Source organism: Plasmodium yoelii (assembly GCF_900002385.2).
Source record: "Plasmodium yoelii strain 17X genome assembly, chromosome: 6".
Taxonomy (NCBI): domain Eukaryota; phylum Apicomplexa; class Aconoidasida; order Haemosporida; family Plasmodiidae; genus Plasmodium; species Plasmodium yoelii.
The window spans coordinates 1,109,482-1,135,045 of NC_036178.2; the positions used below are offsets into that span (position 1 = coordinate 1,109,482).

The 25,564-nt window shown below is 21.3% G+C and overlaps 3 protein-coding genes and 2 pseudogenes across 3 annotated transcripts, besides 2 other annotated features; 2 read left to right on the forward strand and 3 right to left on the reverse strand.

Moving 5' to 3' along the window:
• Window positions 1-1,047: 1,047 nt before the first annotated feature.
• On the reverse strand, window positions 1,048-2,267 carry PY17X_0626300 (tryptophan-rich antigen; the record flags this gene model as incomplete). Its single annotated transcript, XM_022955446.1, has 2 exons — window positions 1,048-2,088; window positions 2,187-2,267. 2 exons carry the CDS (start codon window positions 2,265-2,267, stop codon window positions 1,048-1,050), a joined length of 1,122 nt encoding a protein of 373 aa, XP_022813220.1.
• Window positions 2,268-5,998: 3,731 nt separating this feature from the next.
• On the forward strand, window positions 5,999-7,639 carry PY17X_0626400 (fam-a protein; the record flags this gene model as incomplete). Its single annotated transcript, XM_022955447.1, has 6 exons — window positions 5,999-6,159; window positions 6,340-6,592; window positions 6,685-6,754; window positions 6,919-7,028; window positions 7,142-7,375; window positions 7,535-7,639. The coding sequence occupies 6 exons, from the start codon at window positions 5,999-6,001 to the stop codon at window positions 7,637-7,639; spliced, it is 933 nt and encodes a 310-aa protein (XP_022813221.1).
• A 2,129-nt stretch (window positions 7,640-9,768) lies between these two features.
• PY17X_0626500 lies at window positions 9,769-10,400 on the reverse strand (annotated as a pseudogene).
• Window positions 9,769-10,400: a sequence feature (fam-a protein, pseudogene).
• A 5,184-nt stretch (window positions 10,401-15,584) lies between these two features.
• PY17X_0626600 (fam-a protein) lies at window positions 15,585-17,927 on the reverse strand (the record flags this gene model as incomplete). The annotated part of the gene is made up of 6 exons (XM_022955448.1): window positions 15,585-15,689; window positions 15,894-16,127; window positions 16,222-16,331; window positions 16,498-16,567; window positions 16,662-16,872; window positions 17,047-17,927. 6 exons carry the CDS (start codon window positions 17,925-17,927, stop codon window positions 15,585-15,587), a joined length of 1,611 nt encoding a protein of 536 aa, XP_022813222.1.
• A 3,882-nt stretch (window positions 17,928-21,809) lies between these two features.
• Window positions 21,810-23,014, forward strand: PY17X_0626700 (annotated as a pseudogene).
• Window positions 21,810-23,014: a sequence feature (YIR protein, pseudogene;~PIR protein, pseudogene).
• Window positions 23,015-25,564: the final 2,550 nt, after the last annotated feature.

Sequence of the window (25,564 nt, forward strand, 5' to 3'; positions counted from 1 at the left end):
AATATAATTTTTTAGATTTTTTTTTTTAAATATAACTAAGAAAATATAATATTAAATATAAATTTCTTTTTATGTTATATGTATGCATGCTTTGTGTTAATTTTATATAATTTTTTTAAAATTAAACTTAAATATTATGAGTTTATTCGTTATTTATGTATATAATGTGAACTATATATATAATATTAATTTGTTAACTTTTAATATATATCAAAATAAGTTATATACCAACGATGTTGCAATTTACTTGGATGTCTAATAATTAATAAAAGGTTAATCAAAATATCACTCATTTGTATTTATTATTTGGTGTTTCTTTGCATATAATACATTTTTAATGGCGAAAAAAACGATGAATAAAATTTAATATTAAAACGCAATTTTTAAAAGGAAATTGTATCGAATAAATTTAAATATATAAATATTATTACGTGCATTTTGAAGCACAATGTGTCTAGGTATTATGTGCATATGCTTTTTTTAATTGTATAATTTACCAAATTATTATATATGTTATCTTTAGATTGATTTATAGTTAAAACAAAGCCATGTAATTTTCCCATTAACGATATGCATATATACAAATGGATAAAACGATACCAATAAGGTATTATTATTTATTATAAATTTCTTCATTTGTATTTAAGCATTGAAAATATTTATAGTCATTTTCATAACTTATCAAATAATTTGTTTAACAAATTTATACTAAAATATACAGTTAATGACACAAATATATATTATAACCATAGAACAAGACACTTTTAATAAGGTAAATTATTAAAAAATACTAATAAACATATTTATAGCATAATAAAAAGAATAACTTCTGTGCATTTTTTGTTTGTTTATCATGCTAAAAAGTAATGTATGTATAATTGTTTAAAATAAATCATCACGACATGATACATACATCATATATATACATAAATATTATTATCCTTTGAAAACCGTACAAAATAAGTAAATTTAAAATAACATCAAACAATCATGTAAATTTTGAAGGAATTAACATTTGAAATATCTTATGGTTATGTATGTATATTTTTAATAAGCGTTTTGTTGTTCTAATTGTCTATATACTGTTCTCATATTTACAAAATTCTCAATATAATATGCAATCCATTTACCATACCATTCACGTTTGTTGAGTTTCCATTCTTCCCATTCAGTGTGTTTTACAGTTAAATATTTGCTTTCTAATTTATTAGTTATATCTGTCCATTGATCTTGCTCCATTTTATTTCTTTCAGCCCATTTATCGTATTTTTCCTTGATTAAGAAAAAAAATGGATCAGGTCGTGTTTTTGGTTTTGTAAATTTCTTCCAATAAGTATCTTCATTAAGTTTCCATTGTTGTTTAGACCATTCTAACATGAAATTGCTTTTCCATTTGGTCCAGTCACAAATTATCCATTTATATAAATTATGATCACCGCTATCAATCCATTTTTTTAAATCTTTTATCATATTTTGTTCGACAGTAGCTTTTAATTGATTTACTATAGATATATTATCTTCTGGTGAACCCCTTGCAACATTATCATATAACTCTTTATCAATGTGACCTTTATATGCAATCCATTTTGACTCCATTTGTTTAATCCATGCATTCCATTCTTCGTTTTTTTTTTTAAGCCATACACCTTTCTTTGTGGATATATAAGAATAAAATTTTTCCCATTCTTCTTCCAATTCTACTAATTTTTTATTCCATTCATTTTTTTTTATTCGTTCTTCTGCTTCGATTTGTTTTCTAGAAGATCGTACGAGGCTATTCCACTTAATATATAATTGATCTAACCACATATCAGTATCAATGACATCTTCAATAGAGAGATTTTCGTCTTCAAAATATAGTGCTTCTCTTTTTGTAGAATTTGCTCCTCTTAAAGAATTTTCTTCCCTTAAAGGGCTTTCTTCCATTAAAGAACTTTCATCCCTTAATGGATTTTCTTCTCTTAATGGATTTTCATCATTTATAGAATCTTCATCCAAATGGGTTTGAAAATGCACAGTTTTTTTATCATAATCTTTTGTTTCATCAACATCAAATAGTTTCTCTGCTGACGATGGGTCAAAAGATGCCTAAATAAAAAACATAAAAAAAAAAATATTCTTTGCAATAAGCATTATCAAAAATTATTTTAAGGATTAAAAAAAATGTAAATATATTTTTATCTTACCGATGATGTTAAATCAATAAGGAAAAAATATGCCAAAAATAAAGAGCATGAAAAATAAGAAGCTGCATGTATTTTTTTCATTTTAAACAAGGGAATTTATAATATATTATTATAGTATTTCTAAAGAAATATAATTTTTATCATATATTTATAAAATAAATAATTTATTTAGTTAATCTATAATTTTTCTACTAAAAAAATAATAATTAAAAAATTGTATATTATTTTTTACAAGCAGAAAAAAGTTTTACAATTAACACGTTTAATAATAAGTATTTTATACTAATAAAAAATGCAATACTTATATTAAGGATTTATATAATACGTTTATTATTATCCTCGGAATTTATAATTAACGAACAAATTATGAATACAGTTTGTTATATAAGTATATATAAAATTCGATTACATATATACAATATCAAAAGATATAAAAAAATACAAATAAACAAATATTTTCTATTTTTTCTATAAAATTTCGCTAATATATTTTTTAATTTAATTTAACTAATAAATTTTTATTTATATAATAAATTCTTTCATATTCTTATTTTATTATTTTTTTAAGAGTTTTTATAAAACATAAATATGAGGTATCTTTTATAATCAGAAGAACATTAATTCTTATAATAAAGAAAAAAATTATATTAATTATTTATTAGAACTTTCTTGATATTTACTATGGATACAACCCTTTTATGATTAATTTAGGAAATTTTTTGTTTTTAATTTTCTATAAGAAATGATATATATTGCATACATATAATATGTATATTTCATTTAGGATTTTTTTTAACGTTCTATAGGAAACGATATGTATTGCATACATATATGTATATGTATATTTTTCTATGGTTTAATGTTCTAATGGTGGTTTAGATTTAATTTTTATAATTTTGTTGATTTACTAGTTTACCAAATTTATTAAATATTATTATAATAGAAATACAATTTTTTTAAAATATTATATGAATTATTATTATATTTTTTGTAGTAAATAAAATAAAAAATATATAATGATAAAAATATGACATATGCACGAAAACCAGTGATATAATTTCCTCAAAAGTAGAAGCATATATATATAATAATAATAATTATATTAATTTATTTATGGCATATAAACAAAAAATGCATGAGTAGACAATAATAATGTATATAACTACGCTCAATAACACGGAAAATATATTAAAACGATATATCATTCATTTTATTTTGAATTTTGTATAATATATATAAATTTTACTTATTATGATTGAAATAAATATTTTTAGAATATTATAATTATAAAGATAATAAAGAATATATGTTTTATATAATGATATTAATTTATTGAAAAAATATATTTCATAAGAAAAGTAGGAAACAGTATCTTAAATTGAAAATAAAATATATTTAAAATTAATAAAAAATACTGCTTTGGATATGTTGATATAGGGGGGGTTAAAATGCATATAGATTCTTTTTTTCTTATAGAAGTTATTACATTGCTATATCTGATATAATATATTTTGAAAAATTATATATAAAAAAATATTTACGAAAATAAAATTTAAGGTTTAATATATATTAAAATTTTATGATTATATATTTTATAAATATGTGTATAAAATACTAATGATCATCCATATTACAATAAAGAAATTTTGAATATTATAAATATTAATATTTCCTTAAATTATTTGTTTTGTTCTATAATATATATTACTCTTAATTACCACTTATTATTTATAAGCATAAATGTATATTGGGATGATAAATTAAGTACTTTTAAATATAATTTTAATTTGAATTTTTTACATGTATATCATTTAAATATTATAACAAAAAATATATTTACATATAAATTTATAATATTTAAATTTGTGTTTCATGGATATAGTTAAATGTTATAAAATAAAACAAGTAAATGAATAAAATTATCTAAATAATGAATTAGAATAATCATATACAATATGACATTTTATAATTTTGCTTATATTAATATCCTAAGGTTTTTAGAAAGACATGTTCAAATGTATAATAGCTTCAATGTGCGTAAAACGGTGGTCTATTAATAACCATATCCTGAACCATAAATATTTCTATATTTTTAAAATATTTTTAGATTTTACGTATCTTTCTTAAAACACATAATTCTTAAATTGTATAAATCGATCATTTACAACGGGTTCAGTTCAGAAAAGGTTACGAAACCACAAAATTAAAAGAAAAAATAACGTAATTATTGGTACAACACAATGTATTTATAATTAAATATAAATATTTGAAATAAAGATACAATATTTTATATATATATAATAAAATTATATAGATTGACAATATTTTTAAACAAAACAAAGAACTCTGGGCAACAGCCCTAAAAGTTTATCCTGAAGCATACCACCATCAATAAAATTGCATTAAAAGGGACGATATTTTGTATGAATAAGTGTTCCATAGATTATTTTTAAATTTATTTTTTATTTTATTTTGAATCATATATATATTATTAATTTTGATGGATAAAAAAATAATTTTATAATTACAATAATTTACAAAAATGCAAATGTATCGATCCTACTAATTTTTGGCATCTTGGGAATTATATTATAGAATTTGTATTTAATAAAATTTTGATTAAAAACGATAAAAAAATGTATAAAATAAGACTAAACATAATATAAACTTTATTGGATTATCATAAATTCGAAAAAATTACTACTGTAGTTGGTTGCAACCACATATAAAGTAGTATAATTTTCAACACAAGTTAAATTCTTTAATATTTAACAAAAACACTAAGAATGTGTATAATAGTCAGAATAAATCGAAAGAAACAACTAAGCAACGATTATTATATAATTGTTAGTATTGTATGCATTCCTATCATAACCGTTTATTCATTAGTATATGTATCTTTAATTATATAAAATATTGTACTATCAATATTGTATTAAAATAATACATTATCGATAAAATGTTAACTTGATTATAATATTAATTTTATTATAATATTTATAATATTAAAATAATATAATATCGATATTATAATAAAATTAATATTAACTTTATTATAATAAAATTAATATATATTATCCTATACTTTCGGATTTTATATTTAAAATTTGCGCTCATTAGGTAAAAAAATTATTGGCTTTTTCTATGTATGCATAACGAGACATTTTATAAATTTTAACTTTAGAATTGTTTTAAAATTAAGTATTTTTTTATAATTTAGTGTTTTAAAATTTAGTGTTGTTTTATAATTTAGTGTTTTAAAATTAAGTATTTTTTTATAATTTAGTGTTTTATAAGTTAGTGTTGTTTTATAATTTAGTGTTTTATAATTTAGCGTTTTGTAAGTTAGTGTTTTATAAGTTAGTGTTTTATAAGTTAGTGTTTTACAAGTTAGTGTTTTAAAAGTAGTATTGTTTTAAATGTTGTGTTGTTTTAAAATTTAGTCTAATAAACAATTTGTATATCCATAATGAATATATTAAAAATATTATAATTAAAATTATTATAGAGAACAATATTAACATTCTGTATGATTCTTGTTTACAAACGTTTTGGTTACTTTTGTTGCATTGTGATGAGACTGTTTAAATATAAAAGATAATGAATTTATAAATACAATAAAGACATACAAATTAAATATTTAAATAATTTTTTTATGTTTTTTTAAATTAATATTAGTTTATAAGTCTTTTTGATATTTTGTTTATTTTGATTTTAACATTCCTTAATCAAGTTTTTAGTTTTGTATTTTTGACATTTTGTTTTTAAATAAATCAATACATTTTTTAATATTTTATTTATCAATTCCGAAAATGAATAATAAATATATTAAAATCGTTTTTTTGGTCATAGGCCTGTTTGCATATGTGAGCAACAAAGCCTTAGCAACTGAATCTGCAGATAGCAAATCGGTTCGAAAAAAATCAATTAAAAAGAAAGATGCTTCAAAAGAAGGGAGTTCAAGCAATGCTACGTAAGAAATATGACAATATATAATATATTTCCATATTTAATATATATACGTATTATCATGTGAATATTGTATAAATATTATGCACATATGTTATGTATAACGATTAAATAATAAAAATAACCTTTATAAATACATTTTTTTTCTTTACCAATTCAAAATGTAAATAAAATTTAATAATAGACCCTCATCATCCAATGGTAATCCGAATACACAAAATGGAGAATATGTCATCCCATTATGTACAAATCCCGAAGAAATTAGAAAAGCGTCAGAACTTATGGACGAAGTTATAAAACTATTACAACATCATGCTACAAATGAAGAAGGTTACGATATGAAAAAACGACATGATAAGCATATAACTATACAGTATAAGAACAATAAAGGTCAAGGTGTTCAAAAATTAGATCTTAAAATCCGAAATTCCGATAAGGTATGAATTAACGACCAATATTTTTTAAATTATAAAATTAAGACAATAAAATATAATTATTATATATATGCATATTTTTTTTTGGGAATTAGTATAATGAGATAATACAAATGTTATGCGAATCCAAGGGTATCCAACATTTCGGTGATATCATGGTTAAAGGTATATAAATAAGAAATATTTAAACAATGCAATATATCATTATCTCTTTTATGTTATATTTCTTCTTTATTTTACAATGTTCTACACTGCAATTCTTTGTCTTTCGTTTTGTTGTATTTCATAATATTTAAATTTGGATGTACGTAAAATTATAATTTTTTTAGGAAAATTTATCCTCAAATACACCCCAAATTTAGTAATGATAAAGCAGCGTTACAGAAATGTTTCTAAAACATTCAAAGGACATTTCCATGCTTTATTCTCAAAAGTTGAGGTAAGTAAACAGTTTTTTCCCTCTTTCTCTCTATAAATCATATTTTTTATATTAAATTATTACACCACAATTTATACAAATACATATATTTTTTTTATTCATTAATTTTGTAGATATCACCAAATACGACTATGATTGCCTATGCATCGGCAGATATAAATGACCAAAACAGCACCATTCAGGAAATAAACGGCAATGGTACCTCAATAAATGGAGCCTCATTGGAGAGTGATAACAATTCTCAAGAGAAAGCTATCACGGGAGTACCGAAACAAAAGGCTGCTAACATATTCGGATTTCTCGTTAAAAAAGAAGACAACCATGTTAAGATTACCCATATCAGCTCTGTAAGCATATAAAATTTTAATAACATAATTTTATTTCACATTTTAACATTTATCAAAAATATATAATTGGTGTATATATGTTCATATTAATAATATATATTAATTCACAAAAATTTGGGGATGTTTTATATATTTATTAAATTTTTGTTTTTTTTATAGATTAATGAAAATATCCCCTTTTCCCATAATTATATTATTCAAATAGTTAAAACAAACAAATTGGCAGCCATTATGCGCTTACGAGACCACTTTACATCGAACTAAACATATTTTCCACATAGTATTTTTTTAACTGTTTAATGTTTTGTTACATTTATTATTAAAATCATTTGTTTTTATTCATTATATCTATTTTAAATTACCGTTATAAAAATATATTGTTTCATTTTTAATAAAGCTTTTTTATAATATACTTCGTTGATATTCTTTTACATAAGTATTTATTTGTATTTATTTTTGTGAACACCGCAATTGTAAGTATTATTATTTATGAAAGGTCTTTTTTTATGGATTCTCTTTCATATTAATATTGGTAGTTTCTGTTTGTGTTAAAATTGTATAAGTTTGTGTTGAGATTGTATAAATCTGTGTTAAAATAGTATAAATCTGTGTTGAAATTGTATAAATCTGTGTTGAAATTGTATAAATATGTGTTAAAAGTGTATAAATCTGTGTTAAAAGTGTATAGATATGTGTTAAAAGTGTATAGATATGTGTTAAAATTGTATAAGTTTGCGTTTTTATTGTTTCTACTATTTTAATTATTATTACAAAACATATTTTAGTTAAATATTAATTATTATCAAGCGTAAAAATATATTAACTATATCAATCGCCATTCTCAAAATCATCAATTAATGATTTATGTCTTTTCCTTTTTTTATTTCTTAAATTTTATCTTTGGCAATATTTCTGAAATCCAAATAACAAGTACTAATATTAAAATGCTAAAAAATATAATTTTAGTTTTGCTGATTCGTATAGATATAGTGAAGGGAACATTTTAAAAATGATATATGTTCTAACTGACGTGTTGTATACCTTATATGCAATTTCTAAAAAATTAGCATTGCAACACATATAGGCGTAATTAGAATTAATCTATTTGTGGTCGACGAATTGAATAGTTCTAGAAATAATCAACTTAAAGATACATCTTACGAAAACTATTGAACTAATGATAAATGTAATGGTGATCCTGTTCAAATTAGCAATTGGTGTTTATAGAAATTTAATGAAATAGTTGCTAGTTTCATTAATATATTAATTAGGGAAAAGGTTAAGGTGATTGATGAACACTTTATGACATATGTAAATTAAAACATAAATCAAAAGAAGGAGACAACAAATTAAAGGATTTAGCAATAGGGACATAAAATATAATATGTATTATACTAAATTTATAAAATTAAGGCGTATATTGTAGAGTATGTCAATATTAATGATATGTTTAAAATTGTGAGACATACATTTAAGTGATATGCATAATAATTATAATTCGAATAATCCAAACCTCTTAGCATGTTTAGTATGTGCTAAAAAAAATTATGAAAAATATAGCAAACGTCCTAATGGTTTATTTAATAATGTCGAAGGTAATCCATATAGTGAAATATTTCCTACTTTATCAAAGGGTTATACAAATTTTAAAAACGAATAATTATAGTGCATGTAAGTAATACCTATAACCCCCACTGATAAAAAAACAAAATTTTGTACATATTTCTGAAGTTCATCAAGTTCGTTAGTAAATAAATTAATTTCAATTTGATTTATATTCATTGCAATATCAATTTGTTTAAGAATAACTTATAAGGTAAACAACATGTCAGTTAGAATACATATCATTTTTAAAATGATTACGTGACTAAAAAATGGACATTGTATTTTTTAATGTTTATATTCAGTATTTAAATTTCGGAAAAAGTTTAAAATACATAATTTAAGAGAAGAACTAAAAATTCGAAAGAGGAAAATGAATCAATAGTAGAAGATTCTGAGGATAATGGATGGTATTAATACATTTCTATAATTAAAAATAATTAACTTTAACCTTACTTTTGAGTTTTATGAGAACAATTAAAACAATAAAAATATAAAGCATAAATTTTTAGGACAGAAAAGGCGATAAATAATAATATAAAGGGTAGTCATACAAGAAAAATATTTTATGAGCTCTAACATTTATATTGGGTTGTTCACACGATTAAATAAGTGCATTGTATTTTAATTTAAAAAATTCACAATCAAACATATACTAAACAATCATTTATAAAACGAAACAAAATTTTGTGATGGTAATTTAAAGCAACCATTATGTATGGAAATAAATCGTTTTATTAACACAAATCTTCTAATATTACTGTGCTGAAAAATATACACGAAATGTATGTTTATTTATGAGGTAATAAATAATCTCCAATTTTTCTAATAATACATTTTTGATAAATGTAAGCATGTCCATCAATCTAAGAAAAAAAAACATAAATAGGTAAATATATAAAATGTTTAAATTTTTTGCAAAATATAGTATATATTATAAATATTTACATTTATTTTAAATAATATTGTTTTTAACAATTGTTGGAATAAATTATTATGTTATTAAAATTTGTATATCGCTTACAGATTCGACATAGGTGATATTAACATATCTGTCTTTTTTTTCAATGAGATATCCAATTATGTTAACAAACGTGTTTTTTAATTTTCATTTTCTAATATCTTCTTCAAAATCAATGTCAGATTTGAATAAATTCGCGTTTTCTATTATTGTGTTTTTATATTTTTTATTGGAAGGGTTGTGATCATTTATATCTACTGAAGCATAGGCAATTATAGCTGTGTCTTCTGATATCTACAAAATTAATAAAAGTGTATTTGAATAAACTGCGTATCATAATATGAGAAATACGATTTGTAGCAAAACGGAAAGGGAAATGTTTCCTTGCTTGAGCTTTTTGACTAAAGCATAAAAGTATCTCGAAGATGATAACATCATATTTTTGTAAAGTTTTAGTATCATTAACAAATTTTGATTGTATGAGTGGACAACATTTTCTAAAAAACTATAATTTTATATATGTGTAAAATAAAATATTGTGAGAATTAACAAGGTGAATGATAATAAATAGGAGGTGAAACATTGACAATGATAAAACAAGAAATATCTCAATGAATAATAATCATATATTATTTGATTAATTAATAATTTTTTTTATATACGATCAACAAAATTGTCATCGAATTCTTTGGTATCATTAGGATTCCATCACGTTTAGTATCTCATTATATTATAGAAACTTCCCCCCAAAATATGTATATATATAATAATAATTTGTTTAAATTGAACTTCATAACTTACATTTTTCTCATTAATTCATATCTGATTGAGATTGTGGATTTTAAGATTAAATATTTGAATTTCGATATCTCTATGCTTCCTAAATACAAAATTGCATTATTATAGTGTTTATAACATAAAGGACAGCCGAATGTGTTTATAAAATGGTGTTGTAACGCTTTACGGTATCGTTCATATGTCCGTTTTTTTAGTTTCTTTTGGATTTGTACACATCATGTGCTTGTATGTTTCACATATTGATTCGAACTATTATTAACCAAAATTTAGTTATTTTAAATTTCATTATAATTTTAAATGTATAAAAAAGAAAAGAAATGAATTTATAAATAGTATGCTCACGATTCAACCATTCTGTATGTGTGTATTTGTACTAATACATATAGTTAGAATATATATGAATATAAAATATAAAAATGTCTGTATAGTTTATTAAACATTTCTCCGAGATCAATATCGCCAGGTTCCAATTTTTTGGGTGGTACTTTTTTTGAAGACTTATCTTTTGAAGACTTATCTTTTGAAGATTTATTTTTTGAAGACTTGTTTTTTGAAGACTTATTTTTCGAAGACTTATTTTTCGAAGACTTATTTTTCGAAGACTTATTTTTTGAAGATTTTTTTTTTTGGGTTGTATCATCTGGAGTTTTGTTATTTGGGGTTGTATCATCTGGAGCTGTACTACTTGGGGTTGTATCATCTGGAGTTGTACTACTTGGGGTTGTATTGTCTGGAGTTTTGCTATTTGGGGTTGTATCGTCTGGAGTTTTGTTATTGGGGGTTGTATCGTTTGAATTATTTTTTCCTAGGGTATTATTATCTGCAAAGGCTATATTGTTGACACATACGATCAAACTTAAAACAAAAAGAACAATTTTAATGTAACCTTTATTCATTTTGGACTTGATAAATAAAATATTAAAAAAAATATAATATTTTTAAAAATCAAATATAAAAAATTTTAAACAGACAAATCGAATTATAAAAAATTTAAAGCTAAAAAGTAAAAATAAAAAAAATTTTTAATAGAAATAAAATAGGAATAAACAATTTTCAAAGGAAATTATAAAAAATAATACTTATTTAAAAAAACTTTAATAAATACTTATACAATAATTTATTAACTTAATTATTTGCGTACTTTGTCATGGTTTATAAAATAGATATATTTTTTATTTAAATATGCACATACAAGACAACGATAAACAAAAACCTTTACGAGTAATGCGTATTCCAAAATATTGTAATTCTTAATTTCACTAAATAGGTTACCGAAAAATAAATAATTTTAATATAATATTTTTAGTATATGTGTATTAATACATATATTTTTTATTTTTATAGTTCATAAACTAAATTTTATAATCGTTCCATTATGTATGCAAATTATATATGTCTTACATTTAAACGTACATAAACAAAAATCAATATTGTGTGTTATATAATAGCAAATTGATTATATAAAGCATAAAGAGGAAGATAATACAAAAAATATATATTAGTTTTAAGAATCTTGATAATATATTATTTGACCATCGTTATAATTACAGATGCAAACATTAACCAATAAGTGAATGTGAAAGAAATAAACTATAATAGCAATTATATAAAAATGTAAATTTTATTATTTTTTCATTTATTTTGAGTATAAAGCATATCTTTACATTTTTAAATATGAAAATAATTAATTTAAGCTATAACTTCATTATGTTTATGTGTGGTTGCAATAGTTGCTACGAATATTACCATAGTCATATTTACTAGTTCATCATATCAATAGCATAATAAATTGTGTATTATGGGGAATTGTATTTTCTGTGTGTTTTTTATAATTTTAATCGGAATGTTACTAAATAATATTTTTATAATATAATTCCTTTGGCGATAAAATTATGTATTATTAGGAACAATGATACACATGCCTTTTGTAAATTATAAAAAATATTTTTACATAATAAAATAAGCAATATTATGTAATATAAATAAGCGTAAAATAAAAGAATAAAATAATGCAAAAAATAAAATTAAAAATACAAAAAAAAAAAACATGAAATATATATATATACAAAAAACAGTTTTATCATTTAATTATAATTTTCTCGATATCGAAGCATTGAAATGGTGAAGTTTTCAGGATTTAGGGGTATGGTTTTGCACTATGGGTTAATGTTGTGTTATTGGGGATTTCTTTTGAGTTCGAGGCCTGGGCTTCGTTTCGATTTAATTATTTATAATTTTACCATATATATTGCTATATGTAAATATATGATAGTTATAACTTATTAAAAAAATAATATTTACCACCCCCAGCGTCTTAACCTATAAATGAAAACTGCATTTGTACAGCTGGAAAGAGACAATTTCCATTAATATGAAAGAGACCACATCAAATAGTTTCATAAGTTACAATGTATATATTTGATCCTTTACCTAAATTGTATATATAGTTAAAAGTATATATCGATATTTTTTATTTTAATGTTAAATGTGGGATATCTATATAGAATAGCTCTTGCTGTGTTTTATTAAAAATGACTATTATATAACAAATGGTAATCCGATATTTGTATTATACATATAACAATGCACACTATTATTTCTTTATACATGAATATTTGTCTTTAATAAACGCTTTATTTTGTATGTCATATTTTTTAGATTTAAATTATAATTTATCCCAACCGAACTACAATAATACTTTATACATGAAGCTACCAAATTATAATATGATTAATTTTTAGTTCAATTGTTCACTATAATATGTGTATTGTAATATGCATGTTTTATAATATTAATTAAATAAATTACATATTACAAATATAATTATAAAACATTCATAAGATTGACAAAACATAATTGTCTATAATTAAAAAATGTTTTATGGTTTGGACACTTTTTATAATGTTAAAAAAGTATATTATTAAAAATAATTAATCATTTAAACAATATATTCATGACGAAGTTACATTATAATGTGGTATAAACAAATCGTGGAATTTGTATTAAAAATACCCTCGTTTTGTATTTTTTTACCTTACATTTTTCTTCAAATTTTAAATCATATAAATAGAAATTGTTTCATTTGGTTTTATTTATTTGCTATACATGTATAATATTAGATTCGTCACACAATAATTTTTAAGACTCATAGTTGTGAGGCACATATAAATTACGAAATATATAAAATAATTTATATTTTTAAATAATTAGAATGAAGAAACATAAGTATATAAACAACATCTCATAATATATTTTGTTCATAACAAACTTTATAATAATCGAAAAGGATCTATATTTAAATTTTGATTATATATTCACCTAAAATAAAAAGATTATTGTATTAATAATTAAACATTGAAAACTGATTATGACTTAGTATAATTATAGCATGAATATAGGTGTCAGGTTTAGGATATATTGTAAATATATTTATAATAAATTCTATTATTGAAATCCGAATTTTTCATTATGCCTAATTTCCAGTTTTGGCATATTACTAATTAATTTTTAGGAAAATGTATTTCCATAGTAGACAGCATACATTTGTTAAAGGTTATAATAATATTATTCAAATTATTATATTTTTATGGAAGTGTTTTTTTTAATACTTCCTATGATTCGGTATATGCTGGATAGAGGTGTTTTTTTTTCAGATGATATATAAATGTTAGCAATTATTGTAAAAGAAATTGCATAATTTTGTGTATATTATTTTATTTCTATGACATCATATCTGAAATAATATACAACATTACAATATGATTTATAGTTTATGGGATCAAAAAAATATTAAATTATTTTTACAAATATAACCCTTAAAATATATACATAAATGAATTAATAGTTTTAATAAACTTATTGTACCTTTAATGTTACTCAGTCCAAATATTATAATGAATCATTTATTTCTACTACATTTGTTTTTACTTGTTCTAAATATATTTTTTAATATTGTTTTTATTATTTTTAAATAATTTAGCATTATTATTGTTTATATAAATTTATTTAAGTGCAAATATATGATTGTATACAAAATAATGAAATGTGTTTTGTTTGTAAAATAAAATTACTGGGATTATTATATATTATTTGTAATATAAGAAATAATTTTTTACATATTAAAAATATATTATAATTTCACAGTTTTAATAAGAATATATAGTTTTATGATTTGATATAATAATTATAAGAATATAATATATATTAATGTTAAAATCACATGAAATAATTTATACTTGAATCATAAATTCTCAAAAGGGGGAATTCAAATAAAAGGCATATAATATTGAACAATATTTTTATCATTATATATATACAAATTTGCAAAATAAACATTTTATTTTTATAAGATTTTTATATTAGTATTCATTATTTGGATTCTGAAAACGCTTTCGAAGACAAAATTTGAAAGAAAAAAAAGAAAGAGGAATTAAATCATTTATAGATGGTTCTGAGAGTGATAATTGAAATATTTAAAACATTCGAAATGTTGAAAATCATAAAATTTTAACAAATTTTTCAGTTTTATAAGAATAACTAAAAATAGTAAAAGTAAATTACAAAACATATGCTTTTAACAAAAAAAGACAAAAACATTAAATATATAAGAAGCTTGTACAGAAAAAATGTTTTATGAATTATAATATTTATATATTATTTTTCACAAAATATAATACATGTAATATTATACATAAAAAATATGAACAAATATATAAACATTTTATTAAAACAAGAAAAACACTTTATGATGATAATTTAAAATGGGCATCATATGTGAAAATGGATTTATCGTTTTTACATAAACATTGCAAAATTAAATTGTTAAAATGCGGCTGTACAAAACATTCTTTATTTATCATCAAAGTAATATTTTAAGGGTGTAAAATTCAACATTGCTTCTGCATTTGCATTTTTAATAAACCATTTTATTGGAAATAAAGGATTAAAATTTATCTACGAAAAAAAAACACAAAATTAGATAAATATATAAAATGTCTCGTTTTATTTGTGAATAAATCGATATATTATAAATATTTGCATTTATTCAGAAACTATAGATTTATTATAAGTGATAAATGATTATAATTTGATAAAAAAGTATAATAAAATAAATGGTGAAACAAAATTATTATGATATTCAATTTGTATATTGGGTACCGAGTTGATAAAGGTAACATTAACGTGATTTGGTTTTTTGGTAATCATGTATCCACATAAGTTAACAAACGTCTTTTTAAAGTATCTATTTTTAATATCATCGTCAAGATCAATGCTTGTTTCGAATGAATTCATGCTTTTTAAAAGTTTGTTTTTATAGATTTTTCTATTGAAAAGGTTGTTATCATTTATATTTCCTGAAGCCATGACAATTATAGTTGTATTTTCTGATATCTATAAAATTAATAAAAGTGTATTTGAATAAATCGTGTGTCATAATATGAGAAATATGATTCATATCAAAACAGAGGAAGAAAGGTTTCCTTACTTGAGCTTTTTTGGCTAAAGCATGAAAATATCTCGGGGACGATAACATATTATTTTTGTAAAATTTTAGTATCATTAACAAATTTTGATTATACGAACGGGCAACTTTTCCTGAAAAAAAATTATAATTTTGCATCATATAAATTGAAATATTATGAAAATTAACAAATAAAAGACAATAAAATGAGCATATAACTATGATAGTAATAAAGACAATATATCGAATAAAGAGCAATAATAATGTATTAAACTGATTAATTAATTATTTTTTATGTACCTTTAATATGATTATCGTCGAATTTTTTGGGGCCATCGGGGTCCCATAGTATTTCTACTATATCATCATACTATTAGAAAAAAAAATAAATACATATATATATAATTATTATTTTTTGACTTGAGCTTAATTTTATATCTTAAATATTTGTCTATAATTCATACCTTCTCGGGATTAGAAATTTTAAAATTACATTTTCCAATGTAGAACTTATGCCCATGGCTCCTATGATATATATCTACGCCCTCATCACTCGTACAATAATATTTATAATCATTCTTAGTTATAGCATAGTATTTTAAAAGCTCGACAGCTTCTTCCATAACTTCTGTTGCTTTTTTTGTTTCTTCAGGATTTGTGCATAATAAGTGCTTGCTTTTTTTATATATTTTATCCAATTTAAATGAAACAGGAATAGATCTATTTATAATTTTGAAAAAAAAAAATATATATTTATAAAGTGGTATTTTATGATTTCATCAGATTCATACATATATTTCTTACAATAGTACATGTAATGCATATTTATATATTGTCATATTTTCTTACTCAATATGAGGTGAAGGAGGATTAGTTAAAACGGATATGGGTAGAACTATTCCAGATGGTTCTGTTTTGGATATATCTAATTCAGATGATGCTATTATGGATATATCTATTTCAGATGGTGCTGTTTTGGATATATCTATTTCAGATGATGCTGTTATGGATACATCTATTTCAGATTGTGCTGTTTTGGATACATCTATTTCGGATGGTGCTGTTTTGGATACATTTATTTCGGATGGCGCTGTCTTGGATACATTTATTTCGGATGGTGCTGTTTTGGATACATCTATTTCGGATGGCGCTGTCTTGGATACATTTATTTCGGATGATGCTGTTTTGGATACATTTATTTCGGATGATGCTGTTTTGGATACATTTATTTCGGATGATGGTGTTTTGGATATAGTCGTTTTGGATCGTTTTTTTTTGGATCGTTTTTTTTTGGATATATTTATTTCAGGTGATGCTGTTTTGGATATACCTATTTCAGATTGTGCTGTTTTGGATCGGGTTTTTTTGGATCGAGTTTTTTTGGATCGGGGTTTTTTGGGTCGAGATATTTCAGACAGAGATTCGGATGAAGATGTTTCTGATGGAATTCTTTTGTATGGAATTCTTTTGGATTTAGTTTTTTTGACTCGAGTCGTTTTGCGCGGAGTTGTTTCAAATGAAGATGTTTCTAATGATACGGTTTCTAATGATGCTGTTTCTAATGATGCTGTTTCAAACGATGCTGTCTCTAATGAGTCTATATCGAATGGAGCTACTGGGGATGAAGCAGCATTATCTGCTACACAGTCGCTTGTAAGGACTTGATTATTGTTCACATATATGAACAAAATTAAAACAAAAAAAAATATTTTAATGTATCCATTATTCATTCTTCAATTTGATAAATAACATACTAAAAATTATTGTATTTTTTTAAAAATCAAAACTCGAAAAAAATTATAATTTTAATTATAATTGAAGCAAAATATTTTCGAAAAAATAAAAAAAATGCTTATTTAAAAAAATATAAAAATATTATTTAAGCAATAAAATTATATAATTATTTAATTTGTATATTTTATCTGATTTCCAAATTCAATATACGTTTTATTTAAATAATTTCGCTAAAATGCAATGAGCAATAAAGTTTTCCATAAATAAGGAATATCAAAAAGTATTATGGCACTTAATTTCTCTGATACTATAATATATAAAATAAATTACTCAAATTAATTGTATTTAAAATTTTTTGTAGTATTTAATACTTTAGATATATAATTTTTTATTTTTATAGCCATTAAACTAAAATTAAAATTAAGTTTTATAAAACATTTATCATTTATAGTATTATATATATATATACCTTTATTTATGCAGCATAAAAAAATATAATGTTTTGGTAATAGAAAATCAATAATTTAAACATAAATCTAAGAAAATAATATGAAAAATATTATTTTTTTAACATAATAGCTGTTGATATATTATTTGAATATAATTATAGGTATATATGTCAATGAGTAAACGATTATGGCAGAAATGTATTATAATAATGGCTATATACAAATAGTGAGTGCTATTGTTATTTCTTTTTATTTATTTTGAGTATAATATATGCTTTTTAAGCTTTTAAATATTAAAGTAGATGCGTTTAAACAAATATTATATTGCGCTTATGCATAGTTGTGACAGCCACAACCACAGCCACAGCTACAGCTATAGCTATATCTACAATAATAATATTCATAATCCATAATAATTAGCATCACTATTTTGATATTATGTCAAATAAAGTTTTATGTGATATTTATTATTAATTTTAATAAAAGGAGACAAATAATATTTTTATAATATTATACTAAGCGATAAAATTTGGTATTGTTAAAGTATTGTTGCATTGTCCTTTTGTATATTAATGCAAATTATAAATTTTCTTTTAATAACAAAACAGAGTGTATATAAAATTAAAAAAAAAACAAATAGATAAAATATAAAAATAAAATAATGAAACATAAAATTGTAAAGTCAAGAAAAAAAATATATATAATTAATTTATTTTTTAATTATAATATTTTTAATGCCGAGGTGTTAATTTTTTATGGGTCAAGGTTATGTTTATGGGTTATAGTTTTGTTCTATGGAATTTATGTTTTGGGTTAGGGTTATATTTTTATTAATTTGTTTATAATTTTATCATATTTATTTGTCTGTAAATGTTGATTAAATATATGTACTATCCCGTATGTTTAATCACGAGATGAAGTTTAAGAGTTAAAAGTTGCAACCCAAAAGTGGTATAAGCTAATATGAAAAGGGTCGCATAACATTTTTTCATAAGTTATAATACTTATGTTTAATTCGCTCATATATATTAATGTGAGAATATTATAACTTCGCATTATATATTTTATTGCTATTTTTTGGTTAACTATACATAAGAACCCTTATTGTCTATTATTTAAAGCTTGTTAACCAAGGGGTATATTGAATTGTGCACATCATAATATATAATGCATTTATATATGTTGTGAAAGTATTTATTTAATAAAGCTTATTATTTGTGTCACTATCATTTTTATTTAAATTATAACTTTCCAACCAGACAATATAGTAATATTATATATGAGGCTATAACATATAATTAGATTCATTTGGAATAATTGTCTACAATATAATATACTTTCAGGTTAATATGTATATGATTAATATTAATTAAATATAATACTAATATATAATAGGTAATCATAAAATATCGATCGATATTCTACAATACAACGTTATCTATAAAAGGCATGTTATGCATCTAACATTTTTTGTAATACATAAAAAATATACTATATATATGCAATACTCACTTTTTTCATCTCAATACTTTGCATTTATGTTATTTTTCTAATTTATATTGATAGAAATAGTTTTATATACATAAATTTATTTACTATAAAGGTATAATATTGGATTACTCACTATTCATTTTTAAACTTTATAGTTTTTAGGCATAATTAAATTACATTTTAAAATAGTTAAAAAATAAAATATAAGTATATAATTAAATTTAATGTTATAATTTGATATAATACTTATAAACAACTTGTATATGAAATTAACGTTATTTTTTTTAATATATATAATATTGTATCAATAGCCAAACACGGAAATATGTTAATTTTGTGAAACATATACAATTATATATTAATGTAAACATAAAATATATGTAATAATTCACTTAATTTGAACTAATAATATTTTGATTAGGTAATTATATATATAAAAACTAAAAATATATAATTTAAATATATCGTTATCACGAAATAATATGTTATAAAGTGTTATACTTTAAAACAATAAAACAAGGAAAAATATTAATTGGATTAAAGTATTACCTTGAGTGCATTAATTATCTCATTGTAGTATACAGTGATATAACCAAAACAACAATAATAATATTAGATTAATATATTATGTTCATTTGGTACATTATATGGGTATAAATTCATTATATATATTATTAAACTTGTAATAAGACTAAAATTGTATACATGCAAGACCAAATGAAATATTATAATATTTATTTAAGTATTCTCTAATGCGATAACATTAGAATTAACATTACCAAGCAAAATAATATTAATAATTCTATAGTTTCCTTAAAATATTGTTTTCCATTATAGAACTAAATATAGTTTATTATAAAATATAAAATCAAACTATATATTTAGAAAATAATTCTAAGCCATTTTTAATGTATACATGAATTGAAAGTTTTAATGGTAAAAAATATAAGAAACAATTAAACTATGTAGAAAAGTAAATCTTATACGGGTATAGTCTTGTCTTAAAAAAGCATACTTCCCTTATCTCTCTCCTCTAAAAGGGCAATATAACAACCTAATTACACATAACCTTCTATTATACTTTAAAATTTGCATCAATACTTATTTATATGTTAATATTTACTAAGTATGATTTTAAAACAGTCTACATTTAAAGACGTATTTAAACTTATAAATATCTTACTAATACGAGTCCAGTGATAATTTCCGTTTTAAACCATGGAAATTATGCGTAAATATATTATAAAATTACCTAATGAGTATATAGGAATAAAAATTAAGACATTGGACTCATTAAGATGAATTATGAGTTTATTTATATTAAATAAAAATAACATTAAAATTATGCAATTTGCATAGAAAATGGAGCATGTGACTTAATTTGTAAATGTTATAATTTTAATAAAACATAGTATATAGTATTAGAAACAATTATATAAAATTTTAATGTATTTAAAAAAATGACTATTTATATACTTTTAAGGATTATAGTAATAATGAATTTCTTAATTATTTCGATTTTTGCAGTATGTTAGTTTTGGGGTGTTGTTTATTAAACAAAAGATATGGCGTTGTTTATTTTCCATATTAAAGCATGTGTATAAGCAGATATGTTTTTAATTCATTACAATGTTGCTTTAATTTTGTGATAGGATTATATCTGAATGTATTAAGGATAATAATTTATGCAAAGTTGTATTATATATACATTTGGTAAAAAATGTATTAAACATCCCCAAAATAAGGGAATTTATCTAACAACCACAAAAGTATTATATTGTTCCATATTATCCTTAAATTAATATTAAACATGATAAGCATTTATTTAACCACAAATAATTTTATATTAAAGTTCAATTATTTTGTCATTTATTAAGCGTAAAATATAAAAAATATGATGCTACATAATTTACATATTATAAACAAAATAAAATTACAATGGATAATCACCTGGTATATATTTTTTTTTAATAAAATTTGCTTTCCTTTATATTTTTCGATGTTATATTACCTATAAAATTCATTAAGCCTAATTTTATAAGAGTTTCATTAAATATATTTTTATTATACTTTTTTAAATGTTTTCTTAGTGTAGAAGGTTTGGTCATTTAAGATCAATTTATCCCGATGAATTAAACGCATCTCCATATTCTACTTTTGACAATAATAGGGGAATTAAGAGTTATTGCCATAATGTAGATTCAGGAAACAGTAAAGAATGTAAGACTGAACCCGATAAAATAAATGCTGCATGTCTATGGTTGGTTGAGCAAATTATTATTAATAAAATTGATAATTTAAGTAATGAAAAGTTTAAAATGATTATTATATACATTATGATATGGTTAAGTCATATGCTAGAACTAAAGAATGTTACAGAGTTTAAGAATATAAATGCATTTTATACTAAATATACAAAAAATAATATTCATTATACTAATTGTAAAGAAAACAATGATGATTGTAGTAGTTCATTAAAAAATAAAACTGGATATAATAATTTTAAGGAGTTCATAGAAGCAAACGAATGTTTGATGAATATTGGTATTAAAGATATGTCTAATTTTTATGCTCCATTTAAATCATTATGTAACATATATACTGAATTTAATGCAAACAAGCCAGATTGCGAGAAATATTTAAAAATAGCTAAAGAATTTGTTGCAAAATATAATGAACTTAATAACGTTTCTGATATTGGTGAAGATAGTCCCTATTATCAAGTATTGTTTACATTATCAACTGATTATGATAATTATAAAAATTATTGTACTAGCAAAGGTGTTGATTGTAATGATTTTCCATCCCTTCCAATGATAAAAACAAAAAAAAATTCTGTAAAAAGTTCTGAACGAACTTCTGTACAAGATTCTGGACAAACTCTTGTCCAAATTTCCGAAGCTACATCACCAAGTTCGTCGATAACAAACAAATTAATTATATTTTTATCGATATTTGGTGCAATAGCACTTTTTTAGGAATTTCTTATAAGGTAAATAATAAGGAAATAAAAAATTATTTTCATTATATATATGCAAACGTCAACAAAAATCATACGTTTACCATTTTTATATTAGTATTCGTTATTTGGATTTCGGAAACGATTTCAAAAACAACATTTAAGAAAAAAGTTAAAAAAATAAAGAAGAAAACTAATCATTAATATGTGACCCTGAGAATAGCGATCATTATACTTTAATATATTTTTATATTTGGAAATAACAAACTTTTATCAATTTTTTTTCATAATTTTTATACAGTTTTTATGTTGTGGGCCAGGGTTGTGTTTGTATAATCCATATTCGTGTTAGGATTAAGTATTATATTGTATTAATTTTTTATAATTTGAACACTAATTTAATATATGTACTATCCATGTATGTTTAATCTTGAGCTGAAGTCCAAATATGCGCCCCCAAAGGGGTACTTCCATTAATATGAAAAGAACCACATCATATTTTTTCATAAGTTATAATATATATAATTGAATGTTCATGCCGATTTAATATGATTAAAATAAAATGTCTACATTGTATATATTAATGTAGATATTGTTATGTATGAATTCATATTATGCTATATTATAATTGCCTATTATATAAAATTAGTTAATATGTGATTACATCGAATTATGCATAACACAATATGTTTCTTTATTTGATGAAGCATTTTATTTAGTAAAACTTATAATTTGTGCTATAGTTACTTTAATTTAAAATATATTATGCCAATTGAACTGTAATAATAGCATTATATATGAATCTGGGGATGAATTATAAAATGATTCATTTTAAATATTCATCTACATTACAATATATGTTCATGTTAATACGTTGGTTTTTAAGATTAATTAAAGACATTACTAATACATAATAGATATTCATAAAATATAGATGGCTGATATATCGATCGAGATTCGAAAACACAACGCTATCTATAAAAGATGTTTTATACATCTAACATATTTAATAATACAATAAAAACATGCATATTAATAATAAATTAAGATATAGGTATATGTATACTATCCTTTTAATTTTCAATTATATATAGCATCATTTTATACTAATCTTTTAAATTCAAATAATAGAAATTGTTCTTTATACATTAATTTATTTACTATAAAGGTATAATATTAGATTAATCACTATTGATTTAAAATTTTAAAGATTTGAGGCATAAATATATTATATTTAAAATAGTTAAAAAATAAAATATAAGTATATTAATAAAATTTCATATAATATTTTGTTCTATTAATTATAAATGATATGATAGATATAATGGGTTATTATTATATGGCTATAAATATAAACTAGTAAAATATTATACCAATAACTAATATTGAAATATGTTAAATTTGTGATACATATACAATTATATATTAGTACAAAGTGTATAGAAACAGTATGTAATAATTAATTTAATTTGAATTAATAATATTTTATTAGGTTATTATATATATAAAATTCACAAATATATTGTCATTGCGAAATAGTATACGTTCTAAAATAATTTAAAAACTATGAAACGAGAAAATATTATACATTGATTTAAAGTATTTTTATTAAGCACACTAATTATTCCGTTGTACTATACAGTGATATAGCAGTAACAATAATAATAGTACTAGCCCTAGATAAAGTATTAAATACGAAAAAATCATTAAATTCATTTAATTCGAATATGCTGATATATATTATTAAAGGTATGATCATATTAAAATTATATACATACAAGATAAAATGAAATATTATAACATTTATTTAAATATGCTTTAATTAGATATTATTAGAATTAACGATGTTAAGAAATCTAATATTAACAATTCTATAGTATTTTTAAAAATATTATTTTTCATCATAAAACTAAATATAATTTATTATAAAATATAAAAGCAAACTATATATTTAGAAAAGTAATAATTATAGTTATTTCTAATGAATAATTTTAATGTATACATGAATTGAAAGTTTTAATGGTAGAAAATATAATTAAACTATGTAGAATAAATAAATTTTATATGGCTACATCTTTGTCTTAAAAAAACATACTTCCCTTATCTCTCCTCTCAAAGTGCAATATACCAACTTAATTACACTTAGTTTTCTATTATACTTTAATATTTGTATCAATAATTAATTATGTATTATATATTTAATATTTACTAAGTATTATTTTAAAAACAATATACATTAAAAGACATATTTAAGCTTATAAATACTGTTTCAGTGCTAATTGTCGTTTTAAACCGTGGGAAATATGTGCAAAAAATATTATAAAATTACCAAATAAGGAATATTTCTAAATTGAAGTATATAGCATAAAAATAAAGTTATTGAAAATATTAAATATAATTGGAATGGATATATATTAAATAAAAATAATATTAAAATTATGTATATGTAATTAAAAAAGTGAACAATGCAACTTATTTTGTAAATATTATAATTTAAAAAAAACTGTATTATATATTATAAGAAACAAATATATTAGAAAAAATATATTTATATACTTTTAGAAATTATACTAATAATAATATTTTTTATTTTTAATATTTATACAGTTTTTATGTTTTAAAAGGACAGCTATTAAAACAAAAGATATGTCGTTTATTTTCTATATCAAAGCATATCTATAAGAAGATATATTCTAAATTCATTACAATGTTACTTTAATTTTTATAATAATGC